The sequence below is a fragment of the Salvelinus alpinus genome, chromosome 23 (assembly GCF_045679555.1).
Source record: "Salvelinus alpinus chromosome 23, SLU_Salpinus.1, whole genome shotgun sequence".
In the NCBI taxonomy this organism is placed as follows: domain Eukaryota; kingdom Metazoa; phylum Chordata; class Actinopteri; order Salmoniformes; family Salmonidae; genus Salvelinus; species Salvelinus alpinus.
Genome location: NC_092108.1, coordinates 35,466,486 through 35,485,126, shown reverse-complemented (window position 1 = coordinate 35,485,126; position 18,641 = coordinate 35,466,486). Strand labels below are relative to the sequence as shown.

Genomic DNA, 18,641 nt, shown 5'->3' with positions numbered 1-18,641 from the left:
TATTCGTGGAACGACCCTTCTATCCTCCATTACAGGCCAACCATATGTGTTACCAGTCACAGTCATGCCAGTATAGAGGGTTTAATAAAGATTAGTGTCTATACTAGTGTCTATAATATACTGTGGATGTGGCTAAATATAGAAAAGCTTTTCGTTATCTCAGCCTATATTTAGTGTATCCTTTACCGACAATCTTCCTCCATACTTTAGGATCAGAAACATTATTGACCTTAACATTGTCATGGCACATGTTTATGTAATATGAAATACCAAAGAAACATTGTGTGAAGTTATTGGGGAAATGTCTCAGTTACAACTAGTACTCTGGCGATGGGGGTGAACCTGCCAGCCCACCTGGTGGTAATCAAGTCCACCATGCACTACATCGGGGGCGCCTGTGAGGAGTACAGCGAGGCCGACATGCTGCAGATGATTGGCCGAGCAGGCCGGCCACAGGTACGGAGCACAGACAAACCCTCAAGTAGTCCCAGACTCCCAGCATGCTTAGCTCATCAGTGTACTGTACAAGTGCCCAGTCTTAAAACAGCCCTGTTTGCACCTTTTCAGTTGCTTTGTGAACTGTTTGTGTACCGCTCGCAAAAAGCATAACCTCTATCTACAGCTTTGCCTTCGATGTCTCCTCTCTAGTTTGATACATCAGCGACCGCAGTGATCATGACCAAGACTCAAACCAAAGACAAGTACATGCAGTTCATGAATGGAGCGGAAATCATCGAAAGCAGGTATGGGGACATTTACATTTTCCAAGACCACCAAAACCTCATTCGACTTAATTTTGTGTTACATGAATTTACAGTTGAAGTCGGAAGTTTACATACACTTAGGTTGGAGTCATTAAACCTTGTTTTTCAACCACTCCACAGATTTCTTGTTAACAAACTATAGTTTTGGCAAGTCGGTTAGGACATCTACTTTGTGCATGACACAAGTCATTTTTCCAACAATTGTTTACAGAGAGATTATTTCACTTATAATTCACTGTATCACAATTCCAGTGGGTCAGAAGTTTACATACACTAAGTTGACTGTGCCTTTAAACATTTTGGAAAATTCCAGAAAATTATGTCATGGCTTTAGAAGCTTCTGATAAGCTAATTGACATTATTTGAGTCAATTGGAGGTTTACCTGTGGATGTATTTCAAGGTCTGCCTTCAAACTCAGTGCCTCTTTGCTTGACGTCATGGGAAAATCAAAAGAAATCAGCCGAGACCTCAGGAAAAAAATTGTAGACCTCCACATGTCTGGTTCATCATTGGGAGCAATTTCCAAACGCCTGAAGGTACCACGTTCATCTGTACAAACAATAGTACGCAAGTATAAACACCATGGACCACGCAGCCGTCCTACCGCTCAGGAAGGAGACGCATTCTGTCTCCTAGAGATTAATGTACTTTGGTGCAAAAAGTGCAAATCAATCCCAGAACAACAGCAAAGGACCTTGTGAAGATGCTGGAGGAAACAGGTGCAAAAATATCTGTATCCACAGTAAAACGAGTCCTATATCGACCTAACCTGAAAGGCCACTCAGCAAGGAAGAAGCCACTGCTCCAAAACCGCCATAAAAGAGCCAGACTGGGGTTTGCAACTGCACATGGGGACAAAGATCATACTTTTTGGAGAAATGTCCTCTGGTCTGATGAAACAAAAATAGAACTGTTTTGCCATAATGACCATCGTTATGTTTGGAGGAAAAAGGGGAGGCTTGCAAGCCGAAGAACACCATCCCATCCGTGAAGCACGGGGGTGGCAGCATCATGTTGTGAGGGTGCTTTGCTGCAGGAGGGACTGGTGCACTTCACAAAATAGATGGCATCATGAGGGAGGAAAATGATGTGGATATTTTGAAGCAACATCTCAAGACATCAGACAGGAAGTTAAAGCTTGGTCGCAAATGGGTCTTCCAAATGGACAATGACCCCAAGCATACTTCCAAAGTTATGGCTTAAGGACATCAAAGTCAAGGTATTGGAGTGGCCATCACAAAGCCCTGACCTCAATCCTATAGAAAATGTGTGTGCAGAACTGAAAAAGCGTGTGCAGCAAGGAGGCCTACAAACCTGACTCAGTTACACCAGCTCTGTCAGGAAGAATGGGCCACAATTCACCCAATTTATTGTGAGAAGCTTGTGGAAGGCTACCCAAAAAGTTTGACCCAAGTTAAACAATTTAAAGGCAATGCTACCAAACTCTAATTGAGTGTATGTAAACTTCTGACCCACTGGGAATGTGATAAAATAAATAAAAGCTGAAAAAAATAATTCTCTCTACTATTATTCTGACATTTCACATTCTTAAAATAAAGTGGTGATCCTAACTGACCTAAGGCAGGGAATTCTTACTAGGATTAAATGTCAGGAATTGTGAAAAACTGAGTTTAAATGTATTTGGCTAAGGTGTATCTACACTTCCGACTTCAACTGTATATGCTACTTGTGTAGATGATGGTGATGGTGATGTCCTATTGTTTGACCACTCAGCTTGCATACCCACCTGGTGGAGCACCTGAATGCTGAGATTGTCCTCCACACCATCTCAGACGTCAACATGGCCCTGGACTGGATCCGCTCCAGCTTCCTCTACATCCGAGCTCTGAAGAACCCCAGACACTATGGTCAGGGAAAAGGAGACACTGGACAGACCCCGGTCTCTATTAGTATTAGCCAGCAAATGTACAGCATTAGCATGGATGCTAGTCTATTACATTACAGTTATTAGCCTGTGCTTACATCTCACAACATAGTGTCAAACAGTTGCTCAAAAGACCTGAGGACATACAGTACCAGTCAAAAGTTTGGACACACCTACTCATTCAAGGGGTTTTCTTTATTTTTTACTATTTTCTACATTGTAGAATAATAGTGAAGACATCAACACTATGAAATAACACAAATGGCGTCATGTAGTAACCAAAAAATGTGTTAAACAAATGAAAATATTTTTTATATTTGAGATTCTTCAAAGTAGCCACCCTTTGCTTTGATGACAGCTTTGCACACTCTTGACTGGTACTGTACATGAGGAGAAAACAACTTACTGTCCGTGCGTTTTATGCAGGCTTTTCCACTGACTTGGACCGGTGTGGAATCGAAGCCAAATTGCAAGGTATGGCATTGCTGTTTTTTTCTTTGTTATATGGACTTCTTATCTGAGAAGACAGAATATCTCCATCACGATAGCATTTGTGTGACTGAAGAATCTCTCTCCCCATCCTGCTTCAGAGCTCTGTCTGAAGAACTTGCATTCCCTGGCCTCCATTGGTCTGATCTCCATGGATGAGGATGTTAACATCAAAGCTACAGGTTGAGAGAGGCTGACCATTTTGGTTCAAGAGGCTACTATGGCCATTTACTGTTTGTTACATTGTTTATCATCAGAAGTGTAAAACAACTTACAAACCCTGTACATGTTTGGTGTTATTCAATGATGCAGATGGATGTCTCCTTAATCTCTTGTGGACAGACTAGGTAAACTTAAATGGCACCGTAGACCTGTCATGATACAACAGGATGCGTGAGATCGAGCTGCATTTGTTCCGGGGCTTGGGTTTTTCATCACTGGTTATTTGGACAAATCACGATTTCGCAGGTGTTGGCATATTTTGAATTTCGTCAGGGGAAGGGGACATTTGACCCATAGACTTGCCCGAAACTTGCATGTGCTTTCCAGCATCCCAAAGCCGTTAATTGAAATCTGTTATTTTCTTGACGTGTAACTGTGTTCATCCCGTACAGAGGCAGGCAGGCTGATGGCAAGGTACTGTGTTGCGTTTGACACCATGAAGCAGTTCAGCAAGGTGACTGGCACTGAGACATTACCTGAGCTGGTAGGTATACAGTAACACTGTAGCGTCTCTCATTATACACTGTTTATATTGAGTTTCTGTATTGTGTTGTTTGTTACACAGGAAATTCGAATAGATGAGTTGAGTAGATTCTGTATTCCACTCAAATGGAAGCTGGGTCTTCTTCACACAGATAGAATTGATGGTGAAGGGCAGAGAGTTCACTGACGTGCAGCTGAGAGTGAACGAGAAGAGAACCCTGAACACGTTGAACAAGGACAAGAACAGGATCACTATCAGGTTATAGTTCAATAAATTCAATAAATGATATTCCAATAAAATGCCCTGAAGATGGTGTAAATGCTGATATCTGGGCTTTTGTTTATCCAGGTATCCCATGGAGGGAAAGATCAAAAACAAAGAGATGAAGGTGAACTGGTAGGTCAAGCAGAGACCCCTACAGTGTACCAGCATGAGAAAATGGAGGGTGACATTGGAGAAGGCCATGTATTTTCTTTGGGTGAATCTCAAAAGTCTTTCCTTGAACCTTGGGTCTTTTCCTCCCTTGCGTTTTGAGGCGGAGACAAGGAATTAGGCACATGAGGAATCAAGGAAAGACCTTTGAGATTCATCCCTTCTGTCTCTCTACCGGTCTTCCCCCTCAGTTTGATTCAAGCCCAGTTTGGCTCTATTCCAATCCAAGAGTTTGGACTTGCACAGGACACCGGGAGAATCTTCAGAAATGGAGTCCGAATCAGCAGGTGTAAGTCATCAATCACTTCACGTTAACAGTAGATGATTAGCAGTGAGCCTCATTTGATAGACAACCTTCGCTTGAAAACACTCTTCAGTTAGATATTGTCTATGTGTTTTGAACTACATTAGGCTTGGCAGAGTTCCTAAACCAGCGCTCCAAGACAGGCTTCTCTGCTCTACTCAACTCCCTGATACTGGCCAAATGCTTCAGGGCCAAGCTGTGGGAGGACTCTCCTTACATCTCAAAGCAGCTGGAGAAAATAGGTAAGAAGACATAGAATACTGTCAATGAATACAGAACATGTGTGCAAAATACTGTCAATGCTTGTAGAACAGTAGTAGGTTATCCTACTGTTGCTATGAGACCACAGGAGGTTGGTGACACCTTAATTGCGGAGAACGGGCTCGTGGTAATGGCTGGACGCGGAATAATGGAATGGTATCAAATACAGAAAACGCATAGTTTCCACGTGTTTGATGCCAATCCTTTCGCTCCTCCAGATATTATTGTAAGTTTTCCTCCCCTTACCAGCCTCCACTGTCAGACACCCCTTTTACAAACGGAGTGGCTGCGGATCCAACTTTTTTTTTTTCCTGCGCATTTATATATTCTCTACTTTACGCACAGAGAACAGGCTACTCAGGCGAATGGGGCTTGTTTAGTCAAGCTAGATCAAAGCTGAATCAATGTCTGCAAGGTCACATAAAGATAGTATTCTACATAACAGAACCCAACATAATAGCATAGTGTAACATTACTGGAAGACTGTAAGCATTTCACTGTAAGCATTTTCTCTCGTGTGGCCAATACTCAACAGCCAATACTCGGCTAAGCTACAGTTTGTTAACACCATCTGCTCCGGAATTCGCTCACTGTACATCATTCGCAAAGACACTGTAGGCTACTTCGAAGCAACACTGTGTATCTCAAGAAGATCTAAATGCGTATCGCCATCAAACTGATTGAGATCAAATGGTCGGTATGCAGATGCCGGATCCGCAGCCAAGGCCTTTTAAAAACCCATTGACCAACTGATTTTATTCCCAGACAAATGAAAGTCATGAAAATTGCTGTAACCATAGACATATGATGACACTGAGATTGAGATGCTAAAAAAATAGATTTTATTTATAATATAATTTTATATATATGGCTGTAACAACACAGATATCTGATCCAGGGTTGTCTCTGTCGACGGCCATGGTGAATGCTGGGCTCACCACCTTCAACAAGATAGAGCAGACCAACGCCAGGGAACTGGAGCTGGTGAGAATAGCATCAACTGAGAATGACTGTAACTACAAAGTCATTAAACACCACTGTTGTCTCGATACCTCCAAATGGTTTATTGACATTTCCCCTGAGACCAACATGCAGTGTCACGGCTTTCGATCAAATCAGTCAGTTAAATGTTTTGCTTAAAGACCTTTTTACATCGACAGTTGTCACAATGTGCTTTCACGTACAATTAAAGCAAATATTTGTTGTCTGTTTACGTTTTCTAGATTGTCAACAGACATCCTCCGTTTGGAAACCAAATCAGAGACGCTGTCATCAATCTACCCAAGTATGAAGTTAGTTTGGAGCAGGTAAAAAGGTTTGCTTTGGTGGAATTGTAGTTTGAACGGAAATGGTCATCAAGGTGAATCGTTATAGAAATATTTGGTAGCAGGACATAGCAGAATATTTTCCATACTTATATCATTTAACATCACAGGAGCTTTCAATTACTGATAAAGGAATACATCTCCCCAACAAGCTTTCATTTAATTTTTATTTTTCACTTTTTAGCTTCCAAGATACAACATCGCCACCGCAGAGATTGCCGTGACCGTGAATGTGAAAAACCACGAACAGCTACTGTCAAAGAGAACCACTCATGACCACCACTATGTCACAATGATCATCGGGGACTGTGACAACAACGTGGTCTTCCTGCAAAAACTCACGTAAAGATTAGGACTGGCATTTCCAGAAATGTCGTCACACACAGACACAACCTGATACACACATGCATAGAGACACACTTTACCTAAAGTTTGTAGGTAGAGACAGAACATATTAAAAGTGTATTATAAAAGATTTTAAAGGGTCATACATGCTTATAACAAGTTAGAAAGCATTGTACCTGCAGGCTTTAAGTAAAATGTTACCGTCATACACTCATACAAGGAAAACAGTGAAAGAAAGAGAGCAGAAGAGAGGGAGAACAAGAAAGGGAAAGAAATAGGTAAGGGAGAGCGACTGTATTGTGTGTTCATCCAGAGACTTGATGCTGTTGAAGTCGGGAAACTGGTCAAAGAAGATCGAAGTGGCGAAAGCCTTCAAAGGAGAGGAGATCAGCGTGAATCTAATCAGCTCAGAATACGGTCAGTTAGTTAACTATCAGGATTTTACATTTGTTATTGTTCAAAATAGACTTGTACAAACTACATAAAACTTCTAAAAGGCAGTTTAAGTCGAATTAAATTGTTTCAGTCAGAATTGTAAAAAGTAAGAATATACACCTATTAACTACGTTGAGATCTTCCTCTCTGCAGTGGGGTTGGACATTCAGCAGAAGTTTAGTGCCTTCTACTCTGGACCAAAGAGGTACGGAGGTGAATCACTCACACCTGAGCAACATGACACGATGCAAATAGCACAGGCTAACACTCAGAGATCACAGGGTGCAACACAGAGAATACAGCCAACAGGTCAGCAAACACAGGCTACGGCACAGAAGAGAACCTCCACATCCACAGAAAAGGGTAGGCTGATTTTACACCAAACATTAGAATGCTTTGAGCTATTACTAAGTTGTACTTGCAGACTCACAGGACTGTTTTTGTTGTTGTTTTGAAACAAAATGTGCTATATCTTTTTTTCCCCGCTGAAATTCCGGTTCCTCACAACCAGTTCCAGGCAAAAGACAATGTAACCACTTCTGCAAAAACAAGGATCAGTGTGGCCACGACTGCTGTGAGTCAAGTTTTTAGTCCTCAAAAACTGTCCATTCCATTGCTCAATTGACACTTAAAATAATTAAAATGTTTGATTAAAGTATTATAGTGTACAGTGCCTTCAGAAACTATTCATACCCCATGACTTTTTCCACATTTTGTTGTTTTACAGCCTGAATTCAAAATTGATTACATTCATTTTTTTCTCATCAATTTACACACACTACCCCATAATGACAGTGAAAATATGTTTTTAGACATTTTTGCAAATGTATTGAAAGTTAAATACAGAAGTGTTCACACCCCTGAGTTAGTACTTTGTAGAAGCACATTTGGTACCGATTACAGCTGTGGGTCTTTCTGGGTGAGTTCTAAGAGCTTTCCACACCTGGATTGTGCAACATTTACCCATGTATTATTTTCAAAATTCTTCAAGCTCTGTCAAATTGCCATAGATTTTCAACTCGCCCACTCAGGAACATTCACTGTCTTCTTGGTAAGCAGCTCCAGTGTAGATTTGGCCTTGTGTTGTTGTCACGCCCTGACCTGAGATATCTCTGTTTTCTTTATATTTTGGTTAGGTCAGGGTGTGACTAGGGTGGATACGCTAGTTTTTGTATTGTCTAGGGGTTTTGTATTGTCTAGGGTTTTTGTATGTCTAGGGTTTTGTAGGTCTAGGTATTTGTATGTTTATGGTGGCCTGATATGGTTCCCAATCAGAGGCAGCTGTTTGTCGTTGTCTCTGATTGGGGATCATATTTAGGTAGCCATTTCCCTTTGGTGTTTGTGGGTTCTTGTCTATGTGTAGTTGCCTGTCTGCACTATTTCATATAGCTTCACGTTTCGTTCGTTTTGTTAGTTTGTTCAGTGTTCTTTCTTTAATAAAGAAGAATGTACGCATACCACGCGGCGCCTTGTTCCGATTCATATGACGAACGTGACAGTTGTAGGTTATTGTCCTGCTGAAAGTTAAATTAATCTCCCAGTGTCTGGTGGAATGCAGACTGAACCAGGTTTTCCTCTAGGATTTTGCCTGTGCTTAGTCCTTAACGATTACAAGCATACCCATAACATGATGCAGCCACCACTGTGCTTGAAAATGTGGAGAGAGGTACTCCCTAATGTGTTGTATTGGATTTGCCCCAAACATAACACTTTGTAGTCAGGACAAGAACTTAATTGCTTTGCCACATTTTTTGCAGTATTACTTTAGTGCCTTGTTGCTAACAGAATGCATGTTTTGGAATATTTGTATTCTGTACAGGCTTACTTCTTTTCACTCTGTCAATTAGGTTAGTATTGTGGAGTAACTACAACGTTGTTGATCCATCCTCAGTTCTCTCATATCACAGCCATTAAACTCCGTAGCTGTTTTAAAGTCACCATTGGCCTCATGGTGAAATCCCTGAGCGGTTTCCTTCCTCTCCGGCAACTGAGTTAGGAAGGACACCTGTATCTTTGTAGTGACTGGGTGTATTGATACACCATCCAAAGTGTAATTAATAACTTCACCATGTTCAAAGAGATATTCAATGTCTGCTTTTTTTATTTTTACCCATCTACCAGTAGGTGCCCTTCTTTGTGAGGCATTGGAAAACGTTCCTGGTCTTTGTGGTTGAATCTGATTTTCAAATTCACTGCTCATCTGAAGGACCTTACACATAATTGTATGTGTGGGGTACAGAGATGAGGTAGTCATTCAGCAATCATGGTAAACACTTACTGCACACAGAGTGAGTCCATGCAACTTATTATGTGACTTGTTAAGCACATTTTTACACCTGAACTTATTTAGGCTTGCCGTAAAACAAAGGGGTTTAATACTTATTGACATATTGAGTAAACCTTTCTAAAAACACAGTCATTCCACTTTGATATAACGGGCTATTATTGTGTGTAGGCCAGTGACAAAAATATTAAAATGAATACATTTTTTATTCATGCTGTAACACAACAAAATGTAGAAAAGGTCAAGGGGTCAACTTCCTGAAGGCGCTGTATTTTCAGATCCTCCTAATTATGTTTCCCAGGTCAAAATGGAGTGCCAGTGGTTCTGAGGAGGCCTATGAATCAGCATTCGAGTTTCTCTTCCTACCTCCAAGACCTGAAGACCAGGAGTGACACACTGACGGAGACTCCAGTCAAACGCCTCAAAGTGAGAGAACAACTGACAAGAACTGCAGCAGTCCTTTAAAATATAACCCCTTTGGGCTGAATTCTAACTTAAGAGACTCACACAAGACTCATTCATACTTTGGCATAAATCACGCATTGAAATCAAAGGCGTAACATGTTTTAGCTTTTTTAAATGTTTTATGTGTCAACTGAATTTGTGTTTTGTCTGCCTGTTGCTTGTTCCTTTAGATGAGAATGAGTGGTGGGACTGGGGCTACGAACATTCAGCAATTTTCTTATACGCCTGCTGCTTGCAGGTACGTACACTCTTTTTCCACATCCAAAACATACAGTTCATCAGGTTGGAGTTAATTGATTACCGATGCAAACTGTATCTGACACTGTCCTCATCTTTTCTTAAAATGTTTTGAAGGTATGTAGGTAATCATTATGGCGCTTCAGCAATACAACAGAGTGTGGAATCAGCTGAGGACTTCGCAACGCCCCAAGAGATGGCATATCTTGAGAACTATGACCATGGTAGGTTAAGTATCAGAATGCTTCTAGAGCAGAGATGAGCAACTTTGATGGGGGGGGGCCACAAAAAATCTGAACTCATCATGAGGGGACGCAGTGGCTCGTGGGTCTGCGTACCCTCATCCATACCCACACATGCAGTCAGAGCTGGCCCTAGCCTTTTGGGGTCCCCAAGCAACATTTTGTTGTGTGGTCCCTCACCATACCTTGCAAGCAAAACATTTTAGTGGCCCCCCCTCTCGACAGTGAGATAAAAAATTGAAGTTTTAGAGTTCATTTCCTGCAATCCTACACATTTTGCCATGGGCGTAGAGAAATATTTGGAGTTTTTAATACGATATCTGAGTGAAAGTAACTAGCAACATCAATTGGGGTCCCCCGGTGGGTAATTTGACCATGATTACTACAAGTTTAGATAGCTTTCCACTAACTTACCAATCTATACTGAACAAAAATATAAACACAACCTGCAACAAGTTCAACGATTTTAGTGAGTTACAGTTCATATAAGGAAATCAGTCAATTGAAATAAATTCATTAGGCCCTAATCTATGGATTTCACATGATTGGCCAGGGGCACAGCCATGCCGACCCACTAGGGAGCCAGGACCAGCCAGTCAGAAAAAAAAATTCCCCACAAAAGGGCTTTATTACAGACAGAAATACTCCTCAGTTTCATCAGCTGTCCGGGTGACTGGTCTCATACGATCCCGCAGGTGAAGAAGCCGGATGTAGAGGTCCTGGGCTGGCGTGGTTACAGGTGGTCTGCGGTTGTGAGGCCAGTTGGACGTATTGCCAAATTCTGTAAAACACCATTGGAGGTGGAATTGAATGTTAATTTCTCTACCAACAGCTCTGTTGGACATTCCTGCAGTCAGCATGCCAATTGCACACTCCCTCAAAACTTGAGACATCTGTGGCATTGTGTTGTGTGACAAAACTGCTCATTTTAGTGGCCTTTTATTGTCCCCAGCACAAGTTGCACCTCTCTAATGATCATGCCGTTTAATCAGCTTGTTGATATGCCACAAGTGTCAGGTGGATGGATTATCTTGACAAAGGAAAAATGCTCACTAACAGGGATGTAAAAAAAATAATGTGTGCACAAAATGTGAGAAACATTTCTGGGATCTTTTATTTCAGCTCACGAAAGATGCGACCAACAATTTACATGTTGCGTTTATTTTTTTGTTCAGTATACATTTTCTTTGCTTTCAGTGACTGGCATAACAAGAGAAAAGCTGCTGATGCACAACCAAATTTCAAAAATTGCACCTTGTGTATTCTACTGTTGTAACTCTTTACTATTTATATTTTTGACTACTTTTACTTCACTACATACCTAATGAAAATAATGTACTTTTTACTCCATACAATTTCCCTGACACCCAAAAGTACTCACTCATTACATTATGAATGCTTAGCTGGACAGGAAAATGGTCCAATTCACGCACTTATCAAGAGAACATCCCTGGTCATCACTACTGCCTCTGATCTGGTGGACTCACTAAACTTTGTTTGTAATTTATGTCTGCGTGTTGTATTGTGCCCCTGGCTATCCGTAAATTTAAAAAACTAGATAATGGTGCCAGCTGGTTTGCTTAATATAAGCAATTTGAAATGATTTATACTTTTACTTTTGATACTTAAGTACATGTATATTTAAAACCAAATACTTTTAGACTTTTACTTCGAGTAGTATTTTACTGGGTGATTTTCACTTTTAATTTAGTTATTTTCTTTTAAGAAATCTTTACTTTTACTCAAGTATGACAATTGGGTACTTTTTCCACCTCTAGTATTCTAGTATTCTAATCCTTAACATATTTCTATGAATTATTCATTTTTGGGGGGAAATTGATCGTCAAAAGAGGGGCCATGCGGGCTGCCAGTTTCCCATCCCTGTTAGAGGCTCGTACCTTCTATACAGCATTGTGGAAAAGTAATGGTAGTTAATGGACACTTGAGAGGAGTAACTCAAAAGATATCTCTCTACAGAGTATAATGACTACCTGGAAGACATATATCAGACAATGGTAGAAGAGGAACCACCACCTATTCAAACCCCTACAGAGTCACAAAGTAGGACTTCTCAGTTACTAAAACTTTTTTTACAATCATGTCCCATGATTCCAAGTCGTACTCCCTTGTAGATTCAATACTGTTTGCACATATTATTTTCCAGTAGACTACTTACTTCAAACACTGCAAACAGACATACATTTTACATCAACATCTCATCTCTCAACATTAATCAACATCTATGTTTTCAGGCACCTCAATGTGGAGGAAACCCAGTGCCTACAACGGAGGGTCACTCAGCCACAGCACCCCCCAAAGCCAGGGCATGGGTTACTCCCAAAGCCACAGCACTACTCAAAGCCAGAGCACTGGTTACCCACAGAGCCACAGCACCCACCAAACCCATAGCATGGGTTACCCCCAAAGTCATTTCCCCCTTCAAAACCAGAGTAGGGAGGAAACCCAGAGTCACAATACCCCCCAAAGCCAGACTAGCGGTTACAGCACTCCCCAAAGCCAGAGCAGGAGTTACTCTCCGAGTCCCATCGTAGACTTGACCGATGACAGTGGCTTCCTCTCGTCGTCACACACCCCCAGCGTGACCTTTGACCTGGGAGACGAATGGGATGATTTTGACGACGACAACTTAGTTCACGCCAGTGAGACATCATGCACCACTGTAGCTAAAACTCAGGGGATGGACCGTGACAGGCTGAAAGGTATTCTACTACAGAACATCCAGGGTTGGAGTCAATTTCATTTCAATTCAGGAAGTAACATTCATTCCAATTCTTCCTCATTGAAAATAATTAAGAAAAATTGGAATTGAAATCAGAATTTCACTTTCCTTCCTGAACTGACTGAATTGAAATATAATTGACCCCAACCCTCTGTTCATCAATTACAGTTTGATTGGTAATTTTGATCTGATCTTCAATTAATTATGAAATGATGGACACGTGTTTTCAGGTCACTCAACACCACTACCATCCACTTATGTACAACCCAAACCCCGCTTCACTGTGTCCAGTGCCCCACTCAGGTGAGTTCAACTTGTACCAAACTTCACTGTGTCACAAGATGTCAAACCACGGTCATTACACTGAATTAAATATCTATTATCTTTGCCGGCAGGCTAAATTTGGCATGGGACGTGATAGTGATGTTATTTCCCGGTTGTATGCCAACTAGTTTCTGGTTATAGCGATGTCAGCAAGTAGAAACTTGGTACTGTACAGATGTAAGATCTTAATTTGAGCCAGTTTGCTACAGCAGGAAAATAATCCTGCACCAACAGGAAATGTGAATTATTATGTGGATTATAATGAATGCAATTTTTTGGAGAGTTGATACATTTTTCATAAGGGGAAATCATATCTGAAATTTCAAAGTGGAAATTACTAACTTCAGAAGCCTTTTTAACCCTAAAATATACTACTAGTTTTACATTTCCTGCATTGCAGGAAAGTTCTCCTGCAACACGGCGATCAAATTAAGATCCTATATATGTAAATACTTGATAAATGTGTCCTAAACCAAATGATTATCAATGTAAAATGTCATGTTTGATTTGTGTGTCTCAGGTCAACCTCCCCAGTTGTTCCTCAGATAGCAGTTACTAGTCTCTCAGTCAGACCACATAACCTCCAGGCTTCTGCTCCCTGGAGCCACTCTGACAACAAGGCCACAGTGAGTTACTAACTACCCCTAGCAACTCAGTTGACTTCATCTCAATGCTGAATCTGACATCAAAATTAAACTGACGACTGACAACATAAATGTTTTTGTTATGATATAGAATGAAAAGTACGTTTTTTTTGTTTTTTTTACACAAATCACATGATTTTAAATGTGTTAGCCCATTTGTTTCCAAACACATTTGAAAAGTAATATTTTCCCTCTGCAGAGGACATTCAGTGCACCCTCCTTCCCAAAACAGACTGATACACGCATGGCTCCGCTGGGAGGACAGTTTGATTTCTTCTCAAAGACGACTACCCCAAAAAATGACAATGCGACTGACAAAAGGTAAGGAGGAACTATAGAGAAAGAATACTTAATTTCCTTTACTTTTTATCAATACAACTTGTAAGCAGATTATGCATTAACTTGATATCATTGATAGATAGCATGATTCCTCATCATTGCAGGCTCCAGGGAGAGGACAACAGCAAGGAAGTGGAGGCATTCATGGGTATATTTGATGGACTATTTTAGAAGTGTTTATAGTTGTATGGACGGGTTCCATGACAATGTTTCATGTTACTGTGTATGTTATACTTTATTTATGCTGTTTGTTGTTTGAGGTGAACTGTTAGATTTACTGTTGATCCTATTTGAAAATGTTTCTATCATTCAGGAGTAGGAACATTCGATCATCATTAGCAGGTGGTCTAAAAAGGATTACAAAAAAGTATTATATATCTATGTACTTAATTTAATAAACATAATATTTATTCAGAGGAAGTCTGAGGGGATTATGTCTGAATATTATCATTTTTATATTGATATCTAGAAAAGTATCAAACCTGAAAAATGTGTGTGCGTGAACAATCCTAAGGGTGAAGTGTTTCAGCACGATATAGGTAAAGTTTAATGTGGTAGGGGGGCTGGCGAGTGGTATTTTGGGGGGGGGGGGGGTAGAAGTTAGTAAGGAATTATTTGGTTTTGAATTTTATTTTCATGGTTGTATAGAATTGGGCAGATCATGATTGTTCGTACACAGTGGCGGTTTTAGCCTAATAACCTGTTTGGGCTGCAATCCCCACACAGGTACACCTATGACAACTGCCATTTCAAGTGCATGGCGCGAAATTCAAAATCTATTTTTTTTTTTAATATTTAACTTTCACACATTAACAAGTCCAATACAGCATATGAAAGGTAGACATCTTGTGAATCAAGCCAACATGTCCGATTTTTAAAATGTTTTACAGGGAAGACAAAATATGTAAATCTATTAGCTAACCACGTCAGCAAAAGAGAGCACTTTTCTAACTCCATCAGTTTTTTACTCCGTCACTAGCTATCACTAATTCGACCAAATAAAGTATATATAGCCACTAACCAAGAAACCACTTCATAAGATGACAGTCTGATAACATATTAATTGTATAGCATATGTTTTTTTTGAAAAATGTGCATATTTATGGTATAAATCATAAATTACATTTCAGCTACAATCAGAAATTGCACCGAAAGCAGCCATAACATTTACAGACACCAACGTCAAATAACTAATTACTCATCATAAAACATATCTGAGAAATACATACATTGCAGCAATTGAAAGACAGGATTCTTGTGATTCCAGACAATATTTCCGATTTATTAAATGTTTTACAGCGAAAACAAAATGTAGCGCTATGTTAGCATAGCCACAATAGCCAGACACACTTGGGCGCGCACGACCAGTTGACATGCACGACAGATATATGAAATAACATTATAAATTGGGTCTTACTTTGGCTGATCTTTCATCAGAATGTTGATCAGGGTGTCCTTTGTCCAGATGAGTCGTTGTTTTGAGTCAGGATGGCAACTTTCCCTTCTCACTTAGCATTGGCACTGGTCGACTGGCACGGATTTGTCCAACGTTAAAAAAATCAGAGACCGAAACACGGCAAAACTCCCGAAAAAAATTCAAATAATCTGATTAAACTATATTGAAAAAACATACATTACGATGATATGGTCTCATTTATCAAATAAAAACCCAGCCGGAGATTGTTCCCGTCCAAAACAGCAGCAAAACAGAACACAATATCACTCCCAAGACGCGCGCTTCAGACTTCCGGAAGTGGTCGGTCACGTCAAAGAAATAGCTCTTATTCAACCTCTGAACAAGATATTCACTAAATTTCTTCTCTCATACCCTCTTGACACCCAGAGCAAGGCGTACGGAGTGTACGTAGGGTCTTACGTATAATGACCATGTATAGGCATAACGTTGAAGCGAGCATAGATTTCTGACATTCTACTTCTTGGTCAGGGAAAGTGCTGCCAAATGACTTCTGTACCACTCAGAGAAAACATTAGAACGGTTTTAGAAACTAGAGATTGTTTTCTATCCAATATTAATATTAATATGCATATTGTAAGAGCAAAAATTGATTAAGAGGCCGTTTGAAAATTGGCACATATTTTCCAGTTTTTCCAATACGCCCCCTGCAGCCATAACAGGTTTTAAGTCTTGGTGGGGAAAACTCCAATTGTATTTGTTGTTGTTGTTGTTGTTGATGCATGCCAGCAAAGCCACGAAACAACACTAAACAATACATTTATTGCGCTATGACGGTGACACACGGTGCCCACAAACTGTTAGGGCCTACGTAAAGCTGTCCCAACAGTAAAGCTTTCTTTTCAGCACCAAGGAGTGAATCCTTACCACCGCTACACCTGGCAATCAGCGGAGCCTTGTCTGGCAGCAAAACAGTTCATTCAGCCTCATTTACTGCCTTTTTAAAAAACATAGCTGATATGGCTGACTTGCAACAAGTGTGGTTTCTACGGACAATTGAGATGTACAAACTATGGCATAAGGGAACGATAAGAGGCAATACGTAATTTCGATGAAGACATTAATGAGCGAGCTAAGACGGACGTTGTCAATATAACTATTCGTTCAGCACTTTTGAAATATACAGTGACAAAATTCAGAACATGGGGCGTTCTTACAGAACCGTAGGATAAGTAAAGGGGGCATATAAGAAGACAGTGAAAGCTCTTACAATATTCGATGATGACATTTCTCTAAAACAGGCTATATGATACATGTGCACCACCAAGTCAGAACAGTAGGCTAAGTTATGAGGGGGAAAGGGACCAAATTATTCAGATGAGGCACATGGGCTACTAACAGCTTACTACACAACATACACTTAGTATTACTTTCTTAACTACAGTATACATATCCCCTTCGCATATTACATAATTTCTGCAGCAGCATAAGACATTTTTGGACTCACCTTGTTGTGCAGTGCCCACTTGAACAGGACAGTGGCGCGGCAGTAATTCTTGTGGTCAAATTTTGTAATCAAAGTCTGGCATTCTCTGGATTTATGGTGCTTTCATGACAACTGGGAACTCGGGAAAAGGTTGCTCTAAAAAGAGGCCCAAGTTCCCTTGGAATTCCGAGTTGGATGACCGTTCAAAACGTATTTTCCCAGTCAGAGCTCATTTTTTTCTGGGTTCCCAGTTGTCTTGAACTCACTGAAGTCTGAGATTTTCCTGTTCCTAGTTTTTCAGTTGTTTTGAACATGGCAGAAGTCATGCAGGATTGACAGCATGGCCAATGTTTTTAACATTTTCTGACCCATGGTGTTACATGTAAATGTTTATCCTTTTAAGCTTGGAAAGGAGACCCTTAAACCCAGACTTGGACCACACACCTTCTTCACTGAATAGCAGGCTAGTGATTGCTTAGCAACGCTTGCAGTTATCCACTGATTCCTTCCAAACCACTCATTGTTGAATTTATGATTTCCAACTTGTTGTGTGATGTTTATGTCCAATGGCCGATGAGCACCGATACGGGGCGGCAGGTAGCCTAGTGGTTAGAGCGTTGGGCCAGTAACTGAAAGGTTGCTAGATCGAATACCCGAGCTGACAAAGTAAAAATATGTCGTTCTGCCCCTGAACAAGGCAGTTAACCCACTGTTCCTAGGCCGTCATTGTAAATAAGAATTCATTCTTAACTAGCTTGCCTATTTAAATAAAAGGTTAAATAAATAAAAATGCGCAAACCAGATGGGATGGCGTATCGCTGCAGAATGCTGTGGTAGCCATGCTAGTTAAGTGTGCCTTGAATTCTAAATAAATCACAGACAGTGTCACCAGCAAAAGCACCCCCACACCTCCTCCTCCATGCTTCACGGTGAGAATCACACGTGCAGAGATCATCCATTCACCTACTCTGCATCTCACAAAGACATGGCGGTTGCAACCAAAAATCTCAAATTTGGCCTCATCAGACCAAAGGACAGATTTCCACTGGTCTAATGTCCATCGCTTGTGTTTCTTGGCCCAAGCAAGTCTCTTCTTCTTATTGGTGCAATTTCTGAGGCTGGTAACCGTAATGAACTTACCCTCTGCAGCAGAGAACTCTGGGTCTTCCTTTCCTGTGGTGGTACTCATGAGAGCCAGTTTCATCATAGTGCTTGATGGTTTTTGCAACTGCATTTGAAGAAACATTAAAAGTTCTTGAAATTTTCCAGATTGACTGACCTTCATGTCTTAAAGTAATGATGGACTGTCGTTTCTCTTTGCTTATTTGAGCTGTTCTTGCCATAATATGGACTTGGTCTTTTACCAAATAGGGCTATCTTCTGTATACCAACCCTACCTTGTCACAACACAACTGATTGGCTCAAACGCATTAAGGAAAGAAATTCCTCAAATTAACATTTAACAAGGCACACCTGTTAATTGAAACGCATTCCATGTGACTACCTCCTGAAACTGGTC

At 40.6% G+C, this 18,641-nt stretch overlaps 1 protein-coding gene across 1 annotated transcript in view; it reads left to right on the top strand.

Moving 5' to 3' along the window:
* The window catches only part of LOC139550876 (probable ATP-dependent DNA helicase HFM1), a 28,572-nt gene extending 13,934 nt beyond the window's left edge, over nt 1-14,638 (top strand). Inside the window, exons 17-41 of the mRNA XM_071362111.1 lie at nt 311-456; nt 649-743; nt 2,500-2,633; nt 3,077-3,124; nt 3,241-3,321; nt 3,754-3,845; nt 3,997-4,103; nt 4,194-4,241; nt 4,469-4,566; nt 4,689-4,823; nt 5,741-5,826; nt 6,066-6,149; nt 6,352-6,509; nt 6,826-6,929; nt 7,101-7,310; nt 7,459-7,521; nt 9,533-9,657; nt 9,867-9,934; nt 10,051-10,157; nt 12,153-12,236; nt 12,428-12,895; nt 13,146-13,218; nt 13,760-13,865; nt 14,083-14,204; nt 14,327-14,638. Of these exons, the coding sequence (XP_071218212.1) occupies nt 311-456; nt 649-743; nt 2,500-2,633; nt 3,077-3,124; nt 3,241-3,321; nt 3,754-3,845; nt 3,997-4,103; nt 4,194-4,241; nt 4,469-4,566; nt 4,689-4,823; nt 5,741-5,826; nt 6,066-6,149; nt 6,352-6,509; nt 6,826-6,929; nt 7,101-7,310; nt 7,459-7,521; nt 9,533-9,657; nt 9,867-9,934; nt 10,051-10,157; nt 12,153-12,236; nt 12,428-12,895; nt 13,146-13,218; nt 13,760-13,865; nt 14,083-14,204; nt 14,327-14,393 (2,909 nt within the window). The 3' untranslated portion in view covers nt 14,394-14,638. The remainder of the gene's footprint in view (nt 1-310; nt 457-648; nt 744-2,499; nt 2,634-3,076; nt 3,125-3,240; nt 3,322-3,753; nt 3,846-3,996; nt 4,104-4,193; nt 4,242-4,468; nt 4,567-4,688; nt 4,824-5,740; nt 5,827-6,065; nt 6,150-6,351; nt 6,510-6,825; nt 6,930-7,100; nt 7,311-7,458; nt 7,522-9,532; nt 9,658-9,866; nt 9,935-10,050; nt 10,158-12,152; nt 12,237-12,427; nt 12,896-13,145; nt 13,219-13,759; nt 13,866-14,082; nt 14,205-14,326) is intronic.
* The last annotated feature ends 4,003 nt before the right edge of the window (nt 14,639-18,641 follow it).